Raw genomic sequence first — 27,500 nt, 5'->3', positions numbered from 1 at the left:
CATACACTCACACTATCACACGTTACACTACATGTATACAAGCAGACAGACAAACACACAACACACATGTTACACCACAAACACACCAGCAGACACACGCATGCACACAAGCAGAAACACACACATGCCACGTGAATACAGAATCACACACACTCACACACACACATACACACACAGACACATACACACACAGACACACAAAAATACACACGCACATTAAACCACAGTCATGCATACATTCACGCACAAATCACAAAGAAAATAACACACAAATGGAGAAAACACATTCACACATTCAAGTATACACATTCACACAGTCAACCACAGAAAGCCACACACATGAATGCACACAGACGTGCACACACAAGTGCACCCACGCATGAACACAAACAGGTACGGCATTAATCTAAAGCATCTCACCCCATACAAAGCCATTGTGTTTGTAAAGAGCTAATACACTAAATCACCACATCTGCTTCCAACTACGCCTGCACTATTTCCCTGTAATCCCACAGACTCCCCACCGCTGTGCTTCATTAAATCATAAACCCGTTCCCTGGACCTCGCCCTGAATGGCATCTCAGTTATTCCAGCTATTACTGCGTCAATTCTATCTATCGAGCTGTATTTTTTTGTATGAGGTCATCTGGTTCTATCATCAGAAACCAGCCTGAAATCTACACTTCGCCAACCCCCAGTTTTGCGTGGCGATACGGGACAACCGGTCGGGCTCTGTGAAGGAAAGGAGTAACGGTGGTTTAACGCCATGATTCCTTTCTATAGCCCATGCAGACAGGAAACACCACACCTCTCTGCCAAGGGCAGACACTCCGGGGCTCGAACCAGCAACCTCTCTGTTACCAGCCAACCGGCTCTACCTTCTGAGCTACTCCCGCCCCATGGGCAGTGTGAGGCCAGGCAGGACGTTCAGAGAGTTCAGCCATGTTGGCGTGACGTTGATGTTGGGGGGGGGGGGGTTGTTCTCTCACCTGGGTCCAAGCCCCGGTCATCCAGGTTAGGAGGCAAGGTGCTCCTCTACACGCCTGCCGGGAGGGGGGCCGGGAGGGGGAGGAGGCCCCACAGTGGTCCTCCTGAACGGGGGTCATCCCGGGGCCCACGCAGCCCACCGCCCTGCCCATCGTCCCCGGGGCCCCACAGGTGGCGTTGCACTGTGGGAGAGAGAGAGACACCGCCTTAGAGAACCTGAATGGTTTTTGAAGTGCTGTATGGACGATTTACATCAGGGCAATGTTTTGTACGCCCTAGACCCCACGCTCTCGACATAAACTCGCCCCATAATGTCCGAAAGTATACAATATATGCCAAGATATATAAGTAGATATTCAATACACTTTTGACATCACAAATTGCTCTTCCACTTTCAAAACTAAAATCTTCTCCAGCTCCCTATTCGTTGGAGCATTCATCAAACTTTAAAAAAAAAGAGTGAAAAAATTGCTCTCTTGTCGATTTAATGATGCAAAAAAAAAACACATGCGACTCAAATCTTCTACACTGTCCTTGACTCTAATCGTAGGGAAATAGGAGTGAAAACGATCCGATCCAACCCTCCGTACAGCAGAGAAGCGCTGAGCTCTGCAAGGTTCTGCTCACGACTCGGGGGCTGACATAAGGTCTGATGCCAGATGATAGGCAGTGGGGGCAGTGTTGTACTTTGAAGCCTGCACTGGGATGGTTCTCATTCAACCCTCCAGGCCCCCCCGTACCCTGCTAACTGGGAGCCGCCACAGAGACAGATGTGCCCCTAATAGTCCTGCAGACATGTGGACGTCATGTTTGATGTCATTGCTTATGACATGGCTCTGCTTACTCCGAATGACGATACCCAGACACCCGAATGAAACCGATGTTTCCCTTGGTGTGGGAACGTCCATGAGGTCAGATATTTGGGTGTGATGGTCGACTTAGCCCTGCAAGCATGCGCTGTGTTCTTCTTGTCCATGCCGGTGCCAGCGAAAGAGATCTAGTGGCTAAACTGTACACTGTTCATCAGGTTCTTTAGTACATAAAGGAGTCTAAACATGTGCATGCTTTTCCACATCACTGGTGGACGCCAGGCTAATTCCTTACATGGAACTCTTTTTAGCTACTTGAGCTACTAGCACTGAGCAGGACACGCAAACGCACGCACGCACGCACGCACGCACGCACGCACGCACGCACGCACGCACGCACGCACACACGCACACACGCACACACGCACACACGCACACACACACACACACACACACACGCACACACGCACACACACACACACACACACACACGCACACCACATCACACACCCACACACACAAACACACACATTGCTGCTACAGGGGCATATTAACGTGATCCTTCACAAAGAGATGCTAATCAAGAGAAAAACAGAATCATGTGACAAAGGAGCATCATGCCATCTTCACTAAAACAGATATCATCCAACTTGTGGGGAGAGATAGAGAGAGACAGAGAGAGAGAAACATAAAGAGACATAAAGAACGACAGAGCGAGTGATACATAGTTAAAAATTAGAGTAGAGAGTGGAGCTTGGTGATATAAAATTGTATTATCCCGGGTAAATCTTGGAATAAAAGATACTATTGCGAGCAGTCAAACACTATTATGATGTTATTTAGGGTAATGAAGGTTTGCATTAGGCATCAGAAAATGTTGTTAAATGAAATACATTATAATCTCACGTCAATTCAGTCTAAATAGGTTAAGGTATAGGGGGAAAGTCAGAGGCATAAGGGTAAGAGAGGGAGAGAGAGTCATGACACGAGAGAGAGAGAGAGAGAGAGAGAGAGAGAGAGAGAGAGAGAGAGAGAGAGAGAGAGAGAGAGAGGATGGGAGAGAGAGAGAGAGAGAGAGAGAGAGAGAGAGAGAGAGAGAGAGAGAGAGAGAGAGAGAGAGGATATCTTACATCTTGCCATTCTCCAGTCAGCCAGGTGTAGTGAGGGCACTCGCTGGTGAGGCAGGCCTGGTGGTCAGCGGGCCGGGCGTGGGGGTCGCAGCGCTCCGGGCCCACACGCCCGCTGCCCTTCAGTCGGCAGTAGACGTGACGGCTCTGCAGCCCCGGCCCACAGCTCACAGAACACTGGGACACCAGGACACAAGGGAATAGGGTTTAGTGTCAAGCCGGGAATTAGCTTTTTGTCTTCAACCTGGAGCTCATTCCACAAATGCGTAATTGTTTTGTCTGGTTTAATGCAACGTGTGTGTGTGTGTGTGTGTGTGTGTGTGTGTGTGTGTGTGTGTGTGTGTGTGTGTGTGTGTGTGTGTGTGTGTGTGTGTGTGTGTGTGTGTGTGTGTGTGTGTGTGTGTGTGTGTGTGTGTGTGTGTGTGTGTGTCAGGCTGGTACCTGCAAAGAGGACACACATGCAGTCAGTGTCCCTATATTTCTCCCTCTACTTTGCATCAGTGTGTAAATGATACTGTTGAAGGGGAAGTCACATGACCCACTTCCACAATGACGCACTATTATCATCCCAGGATATCTGCCGGGTGTTACAGCAACAGGAGTTTACTGTATTTAAAGTTAGCTCACATGAGCCTGACAGGCAATGTATCAGTTCAATGGATTGGACGGCACATGGAAAAGTTTAAAAGTATAGACGGGGTCCCGGAAGAAAAGTCGTCGGGTCTTTTCAGAGGAATTAGGTTGGAGTCAAACCGTAAAATTCCCAGGAAAAGACATTTGGTCACACTTTCGGTGATGCTGGTGCTAAAGCCGATAGAACAGAACAAGTTCTGGAAGTATCGCACAAGACACTTCACACACATATAGTGTTTCTCGTCCAGAGTGATTTGTACTTTCTCACTCACAAACCCACACACATACAAACACAATCTCTGCCATAGCGGGTACTTGTATTAAATGATGTATGAACCTGGACTGTATTTTACCTTCCACATATACTTCACACACTCTTTCACACAACATTTATACTCATGCAATATTCATCATCAACCCTGCTTTAATTTCACTGACCTCTACCCCGGTCACAAGAATATTTAAATACACCCTTACGGCAGTGGTCTTTGCATTTCTTTCCCCCTAAAAAACAACTTCTAAAGAAAGAATTCCGGCCTTTCGGCTCCCAAGGCCCTCTGAACAAAGACGCTCTATATCTCCGGTGACATCTCTTTGATGTGCCCCTCTGCATCGCGGTACCTGCATGCAGAGGAAGTCATGCTCGTCAGCACCGGAACCGATTGCAACCGATTTGGCCTTTAATCTAACCTCAAAGAGACCCCGAGACGGGGGGGCGGGGGGCGCGATGCTGCTAAGCAGCCGGGGTAGCAGAGCACAAAACCTGGAGTCTCCAGTTTCCATCAAGCGCCAGATGTATATGTGGTTTCATATGGACAGATATAATAATATATTATTTATTATATGTATCTATATATATATATATATCCTATATCTAATATCTAATATATCATATGAAATATTATATATAATCATATATCATATACATATATATATATATGATTTTTACGTATGTTTTGAGTTAATATGTCGTTATAGGCTATCATCACGGGATACGTTCTTGTAAACGGTCCAGAACGTGGTCGGAGCACTTGGCCAGCTTGGCCTGGAGAACAAAGTACCGCACTCATCATCATCATCATCATCATCATCATCATCATCATCATCATCATCATCATCATCATCATCAGAACTTTTCCAAACGGAGAACCAAGATGTGATTATTTGTAGAAAAGAAAGGAGAAAAGAAACCATAATCGGTTAAATCCTGCAGACCTTGAAGCTGTGAAACAAGTTCCCATTTCCACAGCGGGGAAATAAAGCATCTCAAGATGAGCGTGTTGACGGCTGACGGGTGACGGCTGACGGCTGACGCCCTAGCACCTTGGTGCCGCTGAGGACTAGACCAGGGTAGGCCCCGCCAGTTCTGCCGGCGATTTGAATTCTCCCTGTCGAAGGGACTGGAGAAGAGCAATACATTTCTTTCTGCTTCCGATACGTGTTTTTGTGGGGGCCAATCACCAAGCTGGCTTTCCTCCCCCTGGCGCGCTATTGGCTGGTTTAAAACAATGACGCCAGGGAAGCGACAGTAGGCAGCCAATTGCGTACAGTCGTTTGAGTTGTTTGACCTAGGCCTGTTGATCACACCTCTTGTGCTGAAGAAAATGACAGCAGCCTCCCCAGACCAAGCTCAATCTACGATTGAGCTTGGTCTGCCAATAGCCAGGCTAGCTGAGGAGAGGACATTTAGTCCCCGGGTTCTGAAGAAACGCCAGGACATGTTTACGAGGGTCTCTCTTCTTCATTCCATTAGAGGCTATCCCATCCCCCCGTGATAGCACCAGGCATACTTAAAAGCAACACACACACACACACACACACACACACACACACACACACACACACACACACACACACACACACACACACACACACACACACACACACACACACTTCACAGTCAAACACTCACTGACACACAAACATTGACTCACACATGCACACACAGACTCGACTAACACACACACAAACACAGACTCACTCAAACACACAAACACACCCACTAGTATAATGCACAGATCAATGTGAGACTGACACAAACACACCCAAACTTGCACACACTTTTGTTAAACACACACACATATGCTCACACACATTTTAGTCAAACACATACACACACACTTGAGGGTCTCTGAGGGTCTTGTTGTTTCTGAGAGTGGTCCCAGGCGTGGATGTTCAGATATAAAACATGTCTTCTCGCTCTGGTTGAGGATTTCATGGTTGCTGGCGGTATGTGGAAGGAGATGATTGATTCCAGACTCCGTTTGATAGAGAGAGATAGACGGAGAGAGAGAGAGATAGACGGAGAGAGAGAGAGAGAGAGAGAGAGAGAGAGAGAGAGAGAGAGAGAGAGAGAGAGAGAGAGAGAGAGAGAGAGAGAGAGAGAGAGAGAGAGAGAGAGAGAGAGAGAGAGAGAGAGTAAGAAAGAGACAGAGAAAAAGAGACAGAGAAAGAGAGAGAGAGACATAGAGAGAGAGAAGTCCCATGACTTGGCCAAGGTAGTAAATGTTAAAATCATGTCCAGAAATTGCTAACCAAAAAAACCAAACGTCTTAGCCATGGAGGACTTCTGTGACTCCTCTGCGATTAGCAGTCAGATTATGACAGCCAACATCTCTTTCCCACGCGGCTCAATGTGAGAGAAAGGTTGTTTTGGGCGCTCACAAACCAGAGATGTGGCTGGACCAAGTGGCAGCCATGTTTATGAAGCCCAGGTGGAAGAATATTTGTTTCGACCGATCAGTTTGTTGTATCTGCAAGCGCGTATTTGACTATCAACAGCGAACAGTAAAGCGGCCAACACACCTTTACCATAAAAATGTGTCTGTAAAGGTTTTCAATCAACACTGAGTGGACGGGCCAATCTCGGAATGTTATTATTGAACTCCCCTTCTAAAAGCTTTGACTAATTGCACAATTCAGTTTCTGTTCGTTAGAAAATCTCTGTAAAGAAACAGGAAGCAAGGCCTAACTCCACCCCCTCAGTTTCTGTGCCGTCTCCCCCCCTGAAGTTCTGCTGCTTTAACATAGGAGGAGTGGTTGATCAGCGATAATGGTGGAAGAACATAATGGTGTATTTCGTAGTTCCTTTAACAGCCTCTAAGTGGTTCACAGTGGACGGATGCAGAAATACCCATCCACCAGTCAACGGGAAAATTTTGATTTTGTTCTTGAATCATTTGTTTTGTTGTTCGGGGAGGATCTCAATGTATTTTGTTCATGTTGTTTGACAGTGTTATCTGTGTTCTAAAAACGATAGGACTGAATATTAATGAGTTTTGGCCATAGACAGGCGAGGCCGCCATTCAAATCAGGCCCTCGAAGTGCAAAACACAGACTGTTTCAGCTGCTGCTCGCAAAACCTCAAACGATGAGTACCTCCTCAAAATGGTCTTGGGTAAGGGCTGGTCCCCCTGTTCCTATGAGCACTCATATCAGAGCAGCATGAGCACACCTGCGTTCAGGCTTCATGGATGCAGAACTCCAGAACACCGGAACCATGCGGTGCACGGTCCACTCTGGGGCTCAGACGCTGCAGACAGCGTTATTTATGTTCATTATTACACGTCAGGTTTGCCGCGTAAACAGATACACACAGCCTGTGGTGTTTAGCTCTCAGCTTGCACAACACGTAAACTGGTTCTTTTTTATGGGTCAGTGCTCTGTGTGTGCATGTGTGTCTGTGAGAGAGTTTATGTTGTTAATGATTATGTTGTTTATGTTTATGTTTGCGTGTGCGTGTGTGTGTGTGTGTGTATGTGTCCTACATCTGTGCACCCTGCTTAACTGCTTGTGTGTGTGTGTGTGTGTGTGTGTGTGTGTGTGTGTGTGTGTGTGTGTGTGTGTGTGTGTGTGTGTGTGTGTGTGTGTGTGTGTGTGTGTGTGTGTGTGTGTGTGTGTGTGAGTGTGTGTGTGTGTGTGTGTGTGTGTGACTTTATGTGTGTACATGCTTGAATGTCTAGTTCTTTGTGTGTGTGTGTGCGTGTGTTTGTGCTTGTGCATGCTTGAACATGTGTGTATTTCTGTGTATATTTCTTTGTGTGCCTGTGTGTGCTGGTCCGTGAGTGCATGTGTTTGTGCATGTGTCTGTACGCACCTCGGTCCACCTGTGTGCCTTCCACACGGGGCAGGCGCCCGTGCGACAGGCCTTCTGGGCCCGGGGCCGGGGCAGATGGCCGCAGATCTGCTCCTCTGTTTGGGTTCCGTTGGGGTAAACACAGGCTATCTCCCTCTGACTGCTGCCTCGGCCACAGCTCACAGAACACTATAGAGAGGAAGAGGGAGAGGGAGAGGGAGAGGGAGAGGGAGAGGGAGAGCGAGGGAGAGGGAGAGGGAGAGGGAGAGGGAGGGAGAGGGAGAGGGAGAGGGAGAGGGAGAGGAAGAGGAAGAGGGAGAGGGAGAGGGAGAGGGAGAGGGAGAGAGAGAGAGAGAGAGAGAGAGAGAGAGAGAGGGAGAGGGAGAGGGAGAGGGAGAGAGAGAGAGAGAGAGAGAGAGAGAGGGAGAGGGAGAGGGAGAGGGAGAGGGAGAGAGATAGAAGATGGGAGAGAGAGGGAGAGAGGCACGAAAGGGAGAGAAAAATATGTTAGCACACTCTGGTTTTAATACATGCTGCAAACATTTGCTTCAATTTACACACATACATCAAATGTTTTCTTCATTTTAGTTCCTAGTCTTGTTCAATATCCTCCATGCATCTCACCAGTCCATTTTATCCATGAGTAGCTATGCTATATTTAGACACCAGGGACATGTTCAGCATACTTCAAAACAGATCGGTGTACTACATGTCACGACCAAGAGAATGCATTATCAACACATTTAAGCCCACCACAGAAGAAGAAAAAAGGTTCCAATGCATTTCTCAGGGCCGGCCAACGCCATAGCCCTACTCTACTCGCCATGTGGAATGCTCTGCGCTATTTAACCTGTAAACAGAGGGATTACTCCCCAAACCCCCCCCCTCCCCTCAGCAGGCTGGAGACCAGAGGGGAACCAGGAAGACCGGACTCAGACAGAGACTAGGAGGACTGAGTACGGCCAGACGGGACATCTGGATCCCGTTAGGGGGGGTGAGGAGGGGAGAGGTGAGGAGGGGAGAGTGGGTGAGAGAGGCGGAAGAAGATGGCAGGAAGAGGAAGAAGAACCGGAGGAGGAGAAGGGATACCAGTAAATATGAGCCATGCTTTGACTCGGATTGGTCATGCTTTGACTCGTGCGTGGAGGTCCCTCTGGGGGAATGTGACTATCAGATGTAAATTGAAAATACTCTAACTGATTTAGAAAATTTGGGATTTTTTTTTTTAAGTAGTGTGAAATGATGCGGCCAGAATGCAATTAGAGTGGCGGGTGTTTCCGTGCCCGTGGACAAAAGCCGCTTGGGAATATTTAGCATGCTGGAAATGGAAGGCCATTTATCTACGACGATGCAGATTTTTCTTTTGGTTCGTAGCACATTTTCCAGTCTAGATAATAAACATAATATCGCACTGTTCTGTCCACTAATTGTGACCGCAGAGCGTTGCATAACTCTAAACTCCTGTCACGTCTCCACACGTTCGTGATAAGGGGTGGACTTGGACTCATACTGTATGGACGCGTGCGATGATGGAAGGAATTCTTCTTCTTTTGATTCAAATCTTTCAGAATACATTTTCTTTTAGTACACTTTTTTGAATTGTAATCAATCAGTGTCCAAGACGGATCTGAGGGAGACAATTCTGTTTTAGGATCTATCTCTACTATCTCTCTCTCCATTAGTTTAAGTTTCAGTGTGGGGGCAGACGTCGACACTGCGCACACATGCATCCCCCAGGTTGTAATTACTAAGGCATTTTAAACACAGGGCTGTGTCAGCTGACGGTGTGGATGGCTGGAGGTGGATGGTGGGTGGGTGGGGTGGGAGTGGGAGTGGGGGGAGGTAGGACATCAAAGCCCGCCCGGAGCTCAGGGACAGGAACCTAAGTGTGGAGGATTCACATACCCGGTACATGATAAGTGCAACTCAGTCCCTTCCGCCTCAGACACAAGCAAATATGTTAGAGAGAGACAGAGAGAGAGAGAGAGAGAGAGAGAGAGAGAGAGAGAGAGAGAGAGAGAGAGAGACAGAGGGAGGGAGGGAGAGAGAGAGAGAGAGAGCGAGCGAGCGAGCGAGCGAGCGAGCGAGAGAGAGAGAGAGAGAGAGAGAGAGAGAGAGAGAGAGAGAGAGAGAGAGAGAGAGGGGGAGAGAGAGAGAGAGAGAGAGAGGGGGAGAGGGAGAGAGAGAGAGAGAGAGAGAGAGAGAGAGAGAGAGGGGGAGAGGGAGAGAGAGAGAGAGAGAGAGAGAGAGAGAGAGAGAGAGAGAGAGAGAGAGAGAGAGAGAGAGAGAGAGAGAGAGAGGGGGAGAGGGAGAGGGAGAGAGAGAGAGAGAGAGAGAGAGAGAGAGAGAGAGAGAGAGAGAGAGAGAGAGAGAGAGAGAGAGAGAGAGAGAGAGAGAGAGAGAGAGAGAGAGAGAGAGAGAGAGAGAGAGAGAGAGAGAGACAGACTGGCCCCTCCTTACTGCTGTAAAAGTAGAGAGGGGGAAAAAACAAGGGAAAGAGAGGGAGGGAGAAAAAGAAAAAAAAGAAGAAGTAAAGGAATTGCAGCCATACGGGCTGTGCTTCTTGGCTGAACTGTATCTTCCTCCTCCGCCACCACCAACACCACCAACACCACCACCACCACCACCCCACCACCATCGGCACCTCCTCCTCCAAAAAAAAAAAACCTCATCTGCCAGCCATTAGCTAATCAGCGGCGCAGGAGCACGGGGGAAAACCGGGGGGACGGGAGCGACCGAGCGGACCAAGGAGACTCTACCACCGAGGGAGAGCCTGGAGAGACAAAGGACCCAGGACTCAGGCCTCGGACGCCCACACCCCCTCACTCAGCCACAGCCCGCCCAGGTAAGACTCTTTCTCTTCCACCTATTGTAGCTCGAAGCTGGGGTAGAGGGGGATAGACTGTACTGTTTACCGTCAAGTGAGGACTGTTATAGACTTCTATAGATAGCTGTTGTAAACAAGGCTTCGGAGCGCAGGGAACAACAGAGGAGAGAGAGAGAGAGAGAGAGAGAGGGTCGCTCATGCTTTGAGTTCTGTGAAATGTTTGCTGTTCGACATCGCCGCGGGGATGATCGTGATTCGCGTGATGGTCGATGACCTCTTGCTTTGGCGAAGACGCAGATTTACGATTTCTTTTAACACAGAGCGAGGTGAAAATTGAGAAATTCACATGGAGAGACTTCTAGATTACCACAGCATAACGGCAGTTCATTTAGGGGGGGGGGAACTGGGGGGAGATCCCAAAAGGTGAACCAGCCGTAATAAGAATGAAGGAAAATGACAGGGGAGGAGAATACCAGTGATAGAAATAACACTGCCGTTCAAAAAAAGACTACTATTTGCAGCAACAACCGCACAATCGTACGACTTGACTTTACCACAATGTCGGAAAAACACTTGTACAAAAGTGACCCTTTGTTTAGCTATGCAACCCCCCCCCCCCCCCCCCAGCAGCCCAAACCCCCAAACCCACACAAGAAAAACAACAGATCAGGTCAGAGCATTGCAGAGAAGGAGATAAGTGATATTTAGGAACGTGAAAGCCATACTTAAACAGCAGGCAGCAGCAGCCCCAGCCTGGGCTGTGTGGGGCTCTCAAGTGGCATTCCTGCGCTGTAGCGCTGGGGTTTCAGGGGGGCCCCGGAGCAGCTCATGTCATTGAGTGCCAAACCGAATCCGGCTAATTTATGTTTGTTCTGCTCTGTATGCTGAGCGGGTGGTACAACAGCCCGGGGGCGCATGTGGAAGAGGCTGATAAGAAGACTTTGGGTTTAATTGTTTGATTCTAACGATAGTGATGGAGGGGGAAAAAAAAGGACTGTAAGAAGAAAAAAAATGTCAAAATTACAACTGGATTCTGGGTACTAGAGGATATTATTGTATTATGATTGTGTAATGATATAATTATTACGAATACCCTCAAATACCGAAAATATTTAAAATCGATTTATCTATGAGCACTGTAGGACTGGCTGAAGCTGGAACCAAGATGGCCGCCCCTCTGAGTGCTGACCAGCAGGTAAGAGGACAAGGCAACAGCAACGCATGGAAACATGTCCGCATGGAAACATGTCCGCATGGAAACATGTCCGCATGGAAACATGTCCGCATGGAAACGGTTGTAAGAAAAGGTTTGGTGATGTCGGCCATTCAGAAAAATACCATTTTTCTCAATTACTGCTAGTTACTTCGGTATGGATTGCACTGAGCACTATGGGTCATAATGTATAAATGTTGGTTATAGGAAGAACGATGCATGATGTTCACACTTCTATAAGCTGTATAAGATCCTTAACACATTACTCAAACCTGTTTACTTGTGCTAACCTACACCAAGTGTCTTGGAAAATGTCATTAACTTTGCTGTGTCAGACAATGAAAGTGATCCTGTAGATAAAACAGATAGCTATAGATACAAAGCAATGCAAAACAGTAGGGAAAGAGCAGAATCAGGATTGCACAAGATCATAAATTAAATGTAATAAGAAATAAAATACCCAATGAAAGTATCAAAACAAAGACTAGAAAGAAGGCACATTCTCCCCAGAAGCGCAAGAACTCAAAAGGGGAATATTGTGTCGTATTTGTATATTGACTGAACCTAAGCGATCCCATATAACAACGTAAGAGCGCCAAGCTTAAATTCCAATCACATTGCAGCGGCCTGACGTACGCAAAATAAACCCTAATACCCAGCACATGGTCACTGTACTTTTCACTGACTCTGGAAAAGAGATCGGCTTCGACCTGGAGCAAGAACAAACTTGTAAGAGCTGTCTGAAGATCTGAAGTCTGGAAATTTAACACCCTGAGCAGCCAACGCCAGTGTTACGTGTCTATCAGATTACGCAGCTATCTGCTCCATGCATGTACTGTACAGAAAGACACCATGATGCAAGTTCTATGTCTTGGTCTCATGGTTTCTAATCAGAACTATGTAGAGATAATGAGGCATTAGGACTCAACTTTACGACTATCAATGACAATTTGTTCTTCTGGTGACACTAAAACCAAAGGATAATAGAAAAAACATAGTCGCAGAAAAGATTATCACAAACCCATACACACACAAATCCAAGAGAAAGAAAGAAAGAAAAAATGATAGAAAGCGAGAGAGAGGTAGAGCAAGAGAGAGAGGGAGAGAAAGGAAGAGAAAGAGAGAGAGAGGGGAAAAGCTGGACAAAGAGAGCGAGAGAGAAAAAAACTAAGGGAAGATAAATAGAGAGAGAGAGAGAGAGACAGAGATCAATTGTGACTACTCTGGGTCAAGTCTGTACTCTGTTTACCAAGTATTGTACACAGAGGGCAGGCATACAGAGTGAATACCGAGCACACAAGGGACAGACTTTTTCCCATCCAGGTCCCGTTCTGCAAGTCAAAACAACACATGTTGTCACCAGGGGACAGCTGGTGAGAGCGGCGTCCGAAGGGGTAAGGGAATGTTGTCGGAACACATAGATCTTCCCAACCAGCACTGCTTTTAAGGTCAACCACAGATAAGTCTCTCAAGACAGACTTGCTTTTAAAGAAAAAAGCTCCAGACTTCACGTCTGTACTTAAGGAAGCCACGTTTTTTTGTAATGGATCCAGAAGTCTAGAAGCGGATCCAAAGGTATTTCTCGACCAATCACGACTTGTTGAGCGATGCATTACAATCAACTTCCTCGGTTTTTGTTTCTGGGGAGGATGCATGTTCATGAACACCGTGACGTGATTAGTCAAAATACGTTGGATTCGGTTCTGGATCTGGTTACAAAAAACGTGGCTACCTTAAATGTAGCCACAAATGTGGCTAGGCTGAAGCATGAAAAACGAAAAAGGTCTGTCTTGAGAGAATACCCCATGATAGTTTAATAAGCCTATCCAGAATCAATGTGATCCGACACGGTACTTTAATCCAACGATTGAAGTCCTAGCCAATTAAATGAGTTAGCGTGTAACTCAACTCATATGTCTTTTATACTCGTCTTTGAACAATGTTTCGATTAAACGGTGGCTCACAAGGGACCTGTTGACCTCGCCGTTGCATTAATTCGAAAACTGACGGAACTGATTGATAAGGAGGATCATGTGGAAAGCATTCTGCGCCGGTATCAACACGGCTATAAATCGGACGGCAGCGACAGAAGCTGGACTAAGAGGCTTTTCGTCAGGATCTCATTCAACGTGGTGTGCCAGTTAAGCTAAACCATGCTCATTCCTTACCCATGAACTCAAATAAACACCCCGCTGAGCACGGCCCTCTAGAGTTACTCCAACACCATTTCCTTTTAAGTCAACACCACTCAGAAAAGACAAACTGTGCAACCATAAGTCAACATGAAATGACAAAACGGCTCAGTATTTCCGTCTGTCTAAACACAGTGCCTGGAAACTCTTTTCCTTTTTTCTTTTACTTCCATCGTCGCGCTGTAGCTTGAAGCATTCCGTGCCGCATGCTACAGCGGACGCAGTGAAGTCAGGTAGCAATGACAAGGCCTTAATGATAAATGCCTGCCTTGATAGAACAGCTCGGACCGGACAGGGAGGGAGGGCAGGGGGGGGGCAGGGGTTGAATGAGATGAGGCGAGACATTATAAAGGGGTGACCTTTGACACAGAGCATTCAAGGCCAACTCTCTCTTTCTGTTAAATGGCACACAGCTGCCTTTTTTTCTTCTTCAAAATGGTACGGTTACTATGGTAATTTAGGGTGGTTTGCACTTATGGTGATTTGGAACCATTCCACACTCCTGTGCTTAATGTTCTTGAGGTGATTTGGACAAGTGCCAAGCACTTGTACGTAGATGTGCGCGTCACTTCATCAGTAGTATGCTAGGTCCTGCCAGCTAGCCTTTCAGTGTATGCCAGTATCCACGTCACTCTGGAAAGGCCGGTGTTCCAAAGGGTTCCCGAATGGCGGTTGCTAGCGGAAGAAGTAGCAGAAGTAATTGAGGAACTAGCCACAAATGTTCTATACGTATTATACTCTTCTAACAGATGTATGCCTGGAGAAAAGGTTATTTGCGGGATAGTGCAGAAAGAGCTTTTGGGCATGTTGAATATTTAACATTTGTTTATATTCCAGCTTTTCTCATCTGCTAAACCTGTTGAGAAAGGACTATAATGAGTCCAGGTGTTGAGTGACTACAGGGCTCAATTGAACTTGGCTCCAGTAGTCCCTTTAGAAAAATCCCAAACCAGAGAATATTCTAGTTAATGAAGTCCACAGTTGTGTTAAGGTTGGAGCAATGGGAGTGTGCGACACATGTTCTCCATTACGATGTACCTCGGAGCCAAACACACGGCCCAGTGTTTTATAGGGTCGGTACACAGCCTTTTCATGTCACAGCAACAACAAACTTTAACAGCCATCTTGTGAATCTTTCAAAACATGCTCATCCAGTCCACATATTGGGGAAAGGCAAGAAGAGGCTTGTGCATGGATAGATGTGACCTAGTTTAAGTTGACTATTTATTTTACCTTGTTTGCTCATGTAGAAATTAAATACCTCCTTGTTTAAATTTCCTTGTACATATCAATGGTTTATCAGTACATAATGCTCATCTTTTCTGTATCATCTTAAGGATGGATGCCATAGTGTCCAGGCTTATGAAACTATTCATCCCTTATTCACCAATATCACTGATGGCAAATGGTAAACATGACCTGAAACGTCTACTGCAGTAGTAACATTACTTGAAAACAATGGGTTGAGTACTGAATTATACATGCCTTTGATACTTTTTAATAGGTCTATGTTGGGAAGACTTGTAATCCTAGTCGATTATTCAAGAGTCTGTTTCCTTCCAAAATCTCTCCATGAATGTTGTTTGTGGTCAACTGATGTTTCCTGTGGCTGAGGAATACTTGTCAACCCCCAAACTATACCATAATGTCTAAATTAAAGTCAAATGTTCCAAGCCACAACATGGCACACAATATTTCAGACTCCCACTGTGGCCTCAGATGGCAAAGAGGGGCAGATGACTGATTACCATGTTTATATACATATGTATATGCATAGAATGAGTCCATGACTCGTAGTATAATACATATTATAATTTACGACTTGAAATTAAATAACCAAAAACAGAAATATTCATTTTTCTCTGAACTCTGTTGACCACCGCTACAGAGTGTACTACCAAGTGCAAAATCTAGATAATTTTCTACCAGTGTTTTCAGATAATCTTTGGTTTCTTATCTGCCATGAATCCTCCGTTCTCTGGTTCTAGAACATTCCACAACCTGGAACTACTTAATCTTGACAAACATACTAATCATCAATTGCATCATTTGTCTTCCAAAGTTCTGTTGAAGTACAGACAGACCCCTCCATCCCCCGGTTATCCAGTGTAAGGTTGTCAGCAAACTCGAGTTTCAACGCGAGCCGACGAAAAAGAGTCAACTCTCGGTGTTGAGAGGAACTTCCAGATTGAACATGTGCAAGTGCCCCCTTTCCAGACCAAACTAGCAATGTGGGCTGCATCAGGAAACACAAGCCCAATGATGTCACGATCATATGACCTCTGGGTGACAGGTTCGGAGAATATCCCTACCCAGAATCCCCTTGGGGGCAGCAGTTGGTAGGTTGGTGGGCTGGGGGGACCAGAAAGTATGTGTAGTGTTTTGCATGTGGATTTCATTTTAAGCAACACATTTTTAGTTCAGCAAGTGATTTTGACGAGGATCTCGGTCGACCAGAGACTCTGAATGCCTTGGCAGGAAATGGTTTGTTTTCGTTACCAACTATACGGGTCAATTACTGAAATGGTGCCGCGGTCGGCCATTGTTCAGGCCTTCTGCCTACGTGACTGAATGGGTTCATCTTTAAAAGGTGATCATCATTACTGGGTGGTGTTTACCTTTCTGCTGAATCACAAGAGACTGTGCTGCTTTATAACTGAAGGTTGGAAAATAAACTCAAATTTTGTGTCGTTTTTTGTCTTATCTTTTTTTGTATAGTTCTAAAGTGGGTTTAAGAGGCTGTATGTATGTGCATATCATTGTTGTTGTTTTTAAAAGGGATTAAGAAATATTATTATAAAGTTAATCACTGCTTTAATTAAAAACTGATTTATGGTATAAATATTTATATCAATATATCTATTCTATGTAGATGGATATAAGATTAATAACAGGGCCAAATGTCAAAGGGGGAATACTGAGATGTATCTACATTTATTATATAATATATAAATCGCAAAGAAAATGTATTCGTCTAGGGTATGCCAAAGATTTTCAAATTTGGATACATTACACCAAAAGCACATCATATTCAAAATAACTACTTTTTAACTTGGAGATTTCATTCTCAGATAACAGATTTACCACTTGTACATGAAGAGGTATTACAAAAGCAGAAATTGGATCGGGAGCACTGGTCAAGTGTAAAAGCATAATTTTGTTTTCAAGAAATGAAAAAATATTTTGCTCTGATGCTGCTGAAAGAAGAGGAATGTACACAAGGTAAGAAGTGTTCTACGGCCCAGAATGCAACATGCATTGATGATACTATGCAACACAAGAAACACAACTATACTTCTATCGCTGTTCAATATAATTTAATTTGGACACTACATTATAGTGCTCAACACAAACTATACATTCACATCTGTGACCATTTGCACAGTTGATGAATTGTCTGTTTAATCAAGCTTTATAACAGTTCATCAAGCTAAAAATTGATTATTTAGTAGTCCACGTTGCGTTCAATTACAATTAATCAGAGCCCGAGCTGAAGAACCCCCTCTGGGCTCAATGCAGTAAAACGTTATCTTAGTATTTGGTTACCATAACCTTGATTACTGGGGACTGCAGGGCATTCAGACCCTCAGTGATTAAGACCCCCATGACTTTTTAAGGTTAATAAGCGCTCAATTCTGTAATTCTGTCCTCATTCTATGGTAGGATTAATGCGGCGTACGATTCTTATTAAAACAGTTTTAAGCGTTAATGTGGGGGCCATTAATAAACTAAACAACCGTGGGCACCACTGATAATGAATATAAATATTCCTCTCGTAATCATTATACTGTGCTACTCTGGTCTTGCCGCTAGCAAAGCATTGCTTTTAACATTGAGTGTAAACAGATGTTGGCAAACTCTGCCAAAGCTGGATTTGGATGGACTGGGTATACTGCTCTATGTGACATTACCAAATAAAACACTCTGGCATCCAATTACAGAATCAAAAGAATCAACCGAAGTAATAAAAGGGCCCTAGGATCGTGTGGTTACTATGGGAGATTGGCCATTGGCAGGGTTCAGTTAATGATGGGATCACACTGAGTAGTGTGTGGTTGGGTGTTTACTATGAGCAAGTATAACACATGACCTAAGCATGACCGAAGGTAAGCACGGGTGCTCATTCATTTCCACACCTGCACTGTGTCACTAAGACTAGGTCAAACAAGGATGACTGAGGATAATCATGATAAACTAGGATGGCAAGGGAGAGGTATTAGTTTGTATTGGGGATCAGTTGATGAATTCTGCGCGTCTCTAGTAAACCATGATCAAATAGTGAATCATCCTTGTCCCTATTTTCAACCACCCATTGGCATCAACAGGACGGTGGTAAAACATATATAAATGATTTAGAGGCAATTCATATTTTTATGTCAAGACTGCTAAAAATACACATGAATTTGATTTAAGGCTGGTAATAAACTCTGATATGACAATGTAAAAAATGTGAACTTGCTGTGTTTACAAAATGTAAGAAGAAATAAATACTCACACTAAATCTTCTACATGTGTCCAATTTTACTATCCTTTGTCAAATTGTTCCTAAACAAATGATAATATCGGATGGAAGAATCTGTTCTGTGAGGCCAGTAAAATGCTATTGAGAAACAACACAAACTTCACAACACTTTCTTTAATAATCTTTACAGTGGGCAGAGCTAATTCCACATGCTGATGTGCTTTTTGAAGGTAAATAAAATAAATAGAAGAAGATGAAAAAATATAAGAAGTTAGGCAAAGTTTACCCCCCACTAGAGGGAGGGGTGACTATCTCTGAATGGGGGAAGGGTCTTGAGAGAAACGAGGGGGCGGAGGAGTGAGAGAAAAATAGCCATGTCTTAATGAAGGGCACCATGGCCATCAGAGTTATGATGGAAGAAACACACAGTGAGAGAAATGACAGCACAACAGAGATGGAGAGAGATCTCCTCACAGCACAAACAATGAGCCACTTGGTCCATTCACCTCATTATTTGTCACTATTTTTTTAACTATTTACGGTTAGCGTTTACTGTAATGTTCTTCGATAGTGGAAGAGGGTTTTTAAAAAAATTGCACCTGATTCTGGAAACAGTTTTATAAAGTATATATTGTACAGACTTGTAGGCATTGAGACATTTCCAGTGACACAACTGTCATTTTTTGTTTTGTTCTTAGTGACAAATGGATCAAGTACAGTGTGAACATGAATGTCAACAGTGGCACAAATATTAAAGCTGCAACAATGAATAAACTATTGTAAACAATAAATAACTTACTTTTTCTTGAAAAACAAATCCTTCAGAAATTTCAAACAGGCCCAAATAAATGGTGTGATAGAAACAAATGATTTCATGCTAGTATTAGATCGAGGTATCTGGTATTGCAGAAATTGAAGTTGAAGTTGATTTGAAAATGAGCTGATTTAGAGAAAAACAAACAGACAAACCAAAAACATAGAAAACCTGATAATTCACAAAGTATGCGTGCACAAGCACACTTGGCCAGGTTTGCATAGTAGCGTAATCTGACCACATTGAAACACACAAAAACTGATCAACTTTAGCTTGTGTGAGTTTGACGTTATTCAAACAGATAATGTCTAAACATGATTGAAAGGTCACACGCCATTTTGGGTTAATTTACTCTTGTGACTACGACTAGTTGAGGAGCTCAACATACACTGCATGGTCATTCGTATGACACATTGTCTTCACATTATAAAGATCACCAGATGTCACACTAACGCAGGACCATAAATGTAAGAATGTTTACTGACGGCGCCTGTTCAATATCGAAGTATTATATGGCTTTAATGAAACCGCAATGTCATTTTTAAAGAAATGTTCCGTGATATAAAAAAATACTTTGTTGTTAAGAAACAATTTTCTTCTGTACAAAGTTTGTTTATTATTATAAATGAATGGAGATGAGAGGTTCCAAGTAAGAGCACCAGTAAAAATATAAATATATTTACTTAATAAACCTAGGTACTAGAACTACTCAAAATCAATACTGTACAAAGATGCATATACAAAATAAAGTAACAGTCATTTGTTGCTGTTCAATAAAGGTCTTAACTCTTATACACAAATATACACTTGTGTACCTTGCATACATGGTGAAGACAGCAACAACAACAAGAACGTTAACCTCACGCTTCACATATGAAATAAATATATTTTTTCGACATATTTGTTACCGCCCTTTACAAATAAATGGCTTGCTTGGACAACACGGCCCCGCTAATTTATAGGTTTGAAATCCCGAGCGCAGGCTTCTAAAATGGGATCCATGTGTTATTTGAATGGGTCCCTAAGTGGGGTAGCAATCTTAACTTTCTTTATTTTTTTCTCCTCCTCCTCCTCCTCCTCCACCTCCTCCTCCTCTCTCTCCTCACGATTCTAATCAGCACCATGCCACCCCACAACCCACGTGGGTGGGCCCGCAGGATCGCTGCGTACCCTGCTCCCCGCTCGGGCTCGTATACAGTTTAAAAGGTTAAAAATACAACCGTTTCATTTACTTTTCAGAGGGGGGGGGGGGGGGGGGGCCCTCGCGGTAATGTACTGTACCATACTCTGGGTACTGTACTCTGGTACGGTACAGTACAGCGTCAGGGGACTGTTGGTGTTTGTTTTGAAATTGGTTTTGTTTTGAAACCACCCACGCACACACACACACACACACACACACACACGCACACACAAGCACACACACACACGTCTACTAAAAACGCCTACTCCCCCCTGCCCCCCACCACAGGGAGATAAAGGAGAGGCGATTGTGTGTCTGTGTCTGTGTGTGTGTTTGTGTGTGTGTGTGTGTGTGTGTGTGTACTGGACGTGTCGTCGGTAAGGGCAGGAGTGTGTGGTGGTGGGGGGGTTGTGGTGGAGGTTAAGGTGGGGGGGGGGGGGGGGGGGGGATGGGGGATGGGAAGTTGGGGGGGGGACTACTATCATCGTACCGGCTTCCATGGTCGGCGGTGCCAGGAGGCGGAGCCAGGGCAGGCGTGCTGGTTGCACTGCTCCATGTCCGAGGGCTTCTCCAGGACGTCGCAGTTGCGGTCGTAGAGTCTCTGGCCGCTTGGTCGCTGGCAGACCACCAGCCGGGTCCTCCGGCCCCCCCCGCAGGTCTGGGTGCACTGTGCGCGAGAGGAGGGAGACGTGACGATGTGATGTGATGTCATAGTTGTGATTATTGTGATGAAATCCAGGAGACGATCATAGCGATGGGATGGATGCCCTGCTAAGGTTTCTGTGTCTGGAAGTGATTTGGTTGGTAAGGAAGTGTTAACAAAAAAAACGGGATCATGTATATTTAAGGGTTGGAGTCGCTGGGGACGTGAGTCATCTTAAGAACAGATCATAGTTAGAAAAACATGCAAAAACTGTTAGTCTCTTATGCGCTGCGTTTAGGTTTAATTGAATAATTGCATAATATTTCAACCTCAACGAGTCCTCGTCCTTCAGATGATTGTGTATGGTAAAAGGTTTGAAAGACCTGTCATATGATCTGGCAAGTGTTAGTGTTTGTGTGTTTTAGAGAGAGAGAGTCCAGAGAGAGAGAGAGAGAGAGAGAGAGAGAGAGAGAGAGAGAGAGAGAGAGAGAGAGAGAGAGAGAGAGAGAGAGAGAGAGAGAGAGAGAGAGAGAGAGGGAGAGAGATAGAGATAGAGAGAGGGGGGTGTGAGAGAGAGAGAGTGCGCGAGAGAGGGGGAGAGAGACCAGAGATAGAGACTAGAGAGAGAGAGAGAGCGAGAGAGATGGGGAGAGAGAGCGAGAGAGATGGGGAGAGAGACCAGAGATAGAGAGAGAGAGAGAGAGAGAGAGAGAGAGAGAGAGAGAGAGAGAGAGAGAGAGAGAGAGAGAGAGAGAGAGAGAGAGAGAGAGAGAGAGAGAGAGAGGGACCAGAGAGAGAGACCAGAGAGAGAGACCAGAGAGAGGGGGAGAGAGACCAGAGATAGAGAGAAACCAGAGAGAGAGAGAGGGAGAGAGAGAGACCAGAGAGAGAGAGAGAGACCAGAGAGAGAGAGAGAGAGAGACAGCAAGACACAGAAAGGGAGACATAGTAGGAGAGAGGGGGAAAGAGACCAGAGCGAAAATCAGAGAGGAAGATAGGTTCAGAGCGAGAGAGAAAAAAGGAGAGACAGAGCGACACCAAGAGAGAGATTCAGAAAGAGAGCGAGAGAGCACCGGATCAGAGAATATTAACTCCAGAACAACTGTCGGCGCGGCGGGACGAGGCCGCCGCGCCGTGTGCGAGAGATGAACGCCACATGCACGTTCTCTCACCTCGCCCCAGATGCCGAAGTTCCACAGCGGACAGGGGCCCGAGTCGCAGCCCTTGGACTCGGCCGGCTTCACCCTCTCGTCGCAGTAGCTGTTGGAGCGTCCGTCCCCGTCCTGACACACCACTACCCGCCGCTGGAAGCCCCCCGCGCACGTACTGGAACACTGGAGGGGCGGCGGGAAGACAAAGCTCTGGGTCAAGTGGAGCCCCCTGGGGGGGATGCCGTCTATATATAGACACACGGGTGGATGGACGCATCCGGGGACCTCTGCAGTCATGGCTGCAGAATAAAAGTACCCGAAATTGTTGATTTGCTTATGATGCAGGGGGGGGATTCGATATTTCTGTCTCACTGATACCAATGCATGTGCACACACACACTCACACACACACACACACACACACACACACACACACACACACACACACACACACACACACACACACACACACACACACACACAAGCACATGATTGAATGCTTGGTGAAGGCACAGTCATTCCTATTGCGTCTAATAGGGACTCAAACCAGCTGTACTAGGCTGCAATGTCAAACCTCGCATGAGAGCTGGAATGTGCTAAACACTCTGAGTATTTATTATCTCGCTCACTGTCTGTCTGTCTCCCTTACCATTTACTATTTAGGCGGCTCCTTTATCAGTCGAAAGCGACTTAAAGTTATTATAGATACTGCATCTTGGTCTAAGATGGCTTACAGGTAGCATGGGGACGTTTGGGCTCAAACTCGGAGCGCAGGATTACCCTTTCAAAACCCCGGTGTTGGAACTGTCATCCGTCAGACAGCCACACTCGCTCCAGGAGATGAAATGTACAGTACTGCTATTGTATGGCCTTCAGAATGCGTGCGTTGTTCTATTAAACCTGATATCCTGCACCGCCACCCGCCACATGTGTCACACGCAGACATGACAGGCGTCAGGAAGCAGCACACATACACACTGAAGTAATTACACTTCCTGACTTGAGAATGACTTAGCTTAGACTTGGGTACGAAGAAACGACAACAGCATCCGAAAAACAACTTCTGGCTTCTGAGGGTCGGCTTAGCTCTGGGGCTAGAGCGGGTCGAATGTAACGGGATGGTTGCTAGTTCGATCCCTGGCTCCTCCTTAGCTGATTGTCGAGGTGTCCCTAAGCAAGACACCTCACACTAACTACTCCCGATGAGCTGGGTGTCGCCTTGCATGGTTGACCCCGCCGTAGGAGTACCAACAGTTGTATGCTTTTGGGGGAAAATCCTCTGCTAAATGCCCTGAATGTAAATGTTCTGCCTGGCAGGAAGCCCCTCTTCTCCCCCTCGTAGTTTGTATTGCTTGTTTCCACGGAGACCACACGGCGGACATACCGCGCCCCAGGGACCGGTCCGCCACTGGTTGTCCGACGAGGGCACGTTCCAGCTCCGGTGGCCCGGGTCCTGGGGGTAGCCGTGGGGCTGCTCGTTGCTGCGCTGCCTCTGGAAGACGGAGGAGGAGGTGGAGGTGCAGGGGGCCGCCGTGCACTCCTGCCCGGCACCGGGCCTCTCGTCCGGGTCGCAGAAGGACGGGTCCACGGGCTGGTGGTAGTTGCTGCACACCACCTGCCTGGTGGCCCGGCCAACGCCCCCGCACGTCAGGGAGCACTGTGGGGTGAGAGGGGGGGGAGGGAGAGGGGGGAGATGGTGAGGGTGAGGTGGTGGTTTGAGAGACACGAGAGGAAGAGAGGGGGTGCGAGAGAGAGGAAGAGTGGGAGGATGAGGGGGAATTAAGAGGAGGACATGGAGAACGTAGGAGCGGAAAGAAAGAGAGAGAGAGATTCAGAGGGAGACAGACAAAGACAGAGATAGGCAGAGAGAGAGGGAGGGATTCAGAGGGAGAGAGACTGAGGACGGCAAAGACAGGCAGAGCGAGCGACAGCCAGCAAGAGAAAGAGGGACAGGGGGATAGATTGAGAGACTGACAAACAGACATAAAGAGAGCGAGAGATTCAGAGGCAGACAGACAAAGACACAGATAGGCAAGGAGAGAGACAGAGGGAGGCAGAGCTAACCAGAGTGAGAGACATGGCAGAGAAAGGCAAAAGGAGGGCTTTAAGGCCTCGTGTTTTAACAGGAAGAACGAGGTCAGAGCCGCAATAGTCCTCGGCCCTACGCCGCCTCACTTCAAAGCAGGACGACTCTGGGTCAGACGGCGTACTGCGCCGACTGGACCTTGAGAAGCCGCGAAAGCACCTCTTCTGGTGTGTCATCCTGACAGCTCAATCCTCCAGTGACACACTGCAGTTCTGCGGCACAACTGGAAAGCGTCTCTGGGCTGTCAGCGATGACGGCCCCTGCAGCGGCGGCACCGCTCGCAACCCCGAGGAGTCCTCAACCCCAATGTCTTTGGAGGCCGCGCCAAAACGGAGCTCTCTCAAGGAGCAGCTCATCAGGAGAGCATTAGCTGCTCTGAGTCTCAAGCTCATCCTCAAGCTCATCGGTTCACGATCGTGACCGTCCTTATGTCTGTAAGAGACCGCTCCTCTTGGGAAACAATGGAGCCAGGACTGGGAGTCTGGTTTTGGTCGATCACTATGCCGAGGCAGAGCCAACATGCTGTCCTCCCTTGCTTATTGATGCTCTGTGATGGTTTACTGAGGTAAATAGATGCCAAAAAATGTAATGGCTCATACTTATAAATGTCGACCAATTTGTAGTTTTTGTTGCTTTGTTCATACTTAATAAACTTTGAAAAATTCTCAAGTCATCGATCATCTTACAACATTTAACTATGTGCACATAGACAATATTTAACTACATCCACACTGACAACATTTAACTTGGAACATAATGCTTGATACTGCGCTCTGATTGGCCACAGGTGAACTGGTCCTGTTCTTATTGGCTTAGGGTGGATCTGCCCTGCTCTAACTGGCCACGGTTGGACTGGTCCTGTTCTGATTGGCTTAGGGTCGCCTGGTCCTGTTCTGATTGGCTTAGGGTGGACTGGTCCTGTTCTTAAAGGCTTAGGGTGGCCTGGCCCTGTTCTGATTGGCTCAGGGTGGCCTGCTCCTGTTCTGATTGGCTTAGGGTGGCCTGCTCCTATTCTGATTGGCTTAGGGTGGCCTGCTCCTGTTCTGATTGGCTTAGGGTGGACTGGTCCTTCTGTGATTGGCCGGGGTTACTCACTGTGGACCACTCCCCGGCGCGCCACTGTCCGCAGGGGCTGAAGCAGTCGGAGGTCTCGGGGGGCCGCGGTAGGCTGGCGCAGTACGACTCGTCGGCCACGCCCCCCTGGGCGTCCCGGCAGCTCACGTAGCGCGCCTGCCGCCCCTTCCCACACGACACAGAGCACTGGGGGAACACACACACACACACACATACACACACAGTTATACACCACTGTTTACTGTTGCACCTACCCACGAAAGAAAGCAAAGGGGCAAGAACACACTCAATGACACATACACTATCATACAATACTGTGTATAATAATAAAACTGCTAATTGACATCCACAATTCTCTCTCTCTCTCCGTCTCCCTCCCTCCCTCCCTCCCTCCCTCTCTCTCTCTCTCTCTCTCTCTCTCTCTCTCTCTCTCTCTCTCTCTCTCTCTCTCTCTCTCTCTCTCTCTCTCTCTCTCTCTCTCTCTCTCTCTCTCTCTCTCTCTCTCTCTCTCTCTCTCTCTCTCTCTCTCTCTCTCTCTCTCTCTCTCTCTCTCTCTCTCTCCCTCCCTCCCTCTCTCTCTCCCTGAGCAGCATCCAGCTCACCAGCAGGTCACATTGAACATGTCTCCGGGGATGAATACCTAATGCAATCAAATGTTACCAGATGAAATATGCACCACAACTCAAGCCCTCACACGGCTGCACAGACAATATGCACACACAAACAGTGTCGCTTGAGACGGGAGAATGTACATATACAGAGAATATATACGTGTGTGCATATATTTTTGTTTCCAGGGAATAGAGATAGAGAGAGAAAGAGAGAGAGAGAGAGAACGGGAGAGTTAGAAAGTGTGTTTGTGTGTCTGTGAGTATGCAAGAAACAGAAAGAGAGCGATGTGTTTTGGATGTGTGTGTGTTTGTGTATATGTGTGTGTGTGTGTGTGTGTGTGTGTGTGTGTGTGTGTGTGTGTGTGTGTGTGTGTGTGTGTGTGTGTGTGTCTATGCGTGTGTGTGTGCATTAGTGTCTGCGAGAGAGAGTCTAGAAGACCTCACTGGCGCTGGTCTCCTTGACATGTGGGTTCACAGTTTGACAGACAGGGTTCCATCGTGGAAACCATAGACGCGTGTTTGGACAGAATCTGGCTTTCATTTAAGAAGCACAACAACCCAACGAGTGCGAGATAGACGACGGAGGGGCCTCAAAGCCCAGACACTGGAGCCAATCTGTGTGTGTGTGTGTGTGTGTGTGTGTGTGTGTGTGTGTGTGTGTGTGTGTGTGTGTGTGTGTGTGTGTGTGTGTGTGTGTGTGTGTGTGTGTGTGTGTGTGTGTGTGTGTGTGTGTGTGTGTGATACCACGGTACCTATGCAATTCTCAGATCATTGGAATACTACGCGTCTGGGTAAATAATGCTTACATTCCGCTCGTTCCAATATCACATATCAGAGGAAGAAAACACATAGCATAAATACAATAGGTTGTTGTGTTTTTTTACTCTGAACTTGAACGAGGTCAACTGGTACCGCAAAGACGGATTCAGTCATGTTCGCCCTGGTGAACCGGTGTTTGCTACTTCAACGGAAATGGACGACAACACACCAGTTGTGTCATCCGCTTATCTGATCGCCCAGAGGGCTGGCGGTCAGTGGTGTCCCAGCGTTGAATGATATGCTCACGTATTGTAGAGAGCACAACGGAAACTATGCTAGTTTTATTAGCGTCCCTGTCTTGTTGTTTATACCACACGGCCAAACACAAACAAGCTCTCACTTCCTTGTCCGCGAAAAAGGAAGAGATAAACAAGGAATAAATATGAATCGGTTTACTTTGTTTGGATTGAACAGCAGCCATGAAGTCCCTCTGCTATTAATCATGGTTGAAGTGCATCCTGGCTTCACTATCAAACTAAGGATGAGCCATTTATAATTTTATTATTTTAGAATTCCCCTCAACAGTTGGACCAATATAAACCCACCGGCTCTTGGATCATCATACCTTGTGTCTCCAACTCAAATACATTTTGGGGACTCTGATTAGCTTTTCTTTTGAACTAATTTGTTGCTGCGGTTGTGTTGTTTCCTTTCATATTGTCGTTGGCTCAAATGTATCATTTTTATTGATTTATTGAAAACCTTTTTTTTTGTTTCTTGATGTTGTTTCCCTTGCTAAGCACTTTATATTGTCGTTGGCTCAAAAGTATCTCTGTGATTCTGCCCACATTGAT

The 27,500-nt window shown here is 46.3% G+C and overlaps 1 protein-coding gene and 1 long non-coding RNA gene across 2 annotated transcripts in view; one reads left to right on the top strand and one right to left on the bottom strand.

Moving 5' to 3' along the window:
• LOC115550239 (A disintegrin and metalloproteinase with thrombospondin motifs 20) overlaps positions 1 to 27,500 on the bottom strand; it is a 95,330-nt gene that overhangs the window by 7,970 nt on the left and 59,860 nt on the right. Inside the window, exons 25-31 of the mRNA XM_030365069.1 lie at positions 25,298 to 25,462; positions 23,501 to 23,773; positions 22,138 to 22,299; positions 20,813 to 20,989; positions 7,653 to 7,820; positions 2,927 to 3,100; positions 990 to 1,169 (exon numbers count right to left, since the gene is read on the bottom strand). Coding sequence (XP_030220929.1) covers positions 990 to 1,169; positions 2,927 to 3,100; positions 7,653 to 7,820; positions 20,813 to 20,989; positions 22,138 to 22,299; positions 23,501 to 23,773; positions 25,298 to 25,462 — 1,299 coding nt within the window. The remainder of the gene's footprint in view (positions 1 to 989; positions 1,170 to 2,926; positions 3,101 to 7,652; positions 7,821 to 20,812; positions 20,990 to 22,137; positions 22,300 to 23,500; positions 23,774 to 25,297; positions 25,463 to 27,500) is intronic.
• LOC115550244 (uncharacterized) lies at positions 10,090 to 16,556 on the top strand. Its single transcript, XR_003977872.1, has 2 exons — positions 10,090 to 10,476; positions 11,601 to 16,556. It is a non-coding gene; the product is annotated as an uncharacterized LOC115550244 (long non-coding RNA).

The sequence above is a fragment of the Gadus morhua genome, chromosome 9 (genome assembly GCF_902167405.1).
Source record: "Gadus morhua chromosome 9, gadMor3.0, whole genome shotgun sequence".
NCBI classification, from domain to species: Eukaryota; Metazoa; Chordata; class Actinopteri; order Gadiformes; family Gadidae; genus Gadus; species Gadus morhua.
This window is presented reverse-complemented; position numbering and strand designations above follow the sequence as displayed.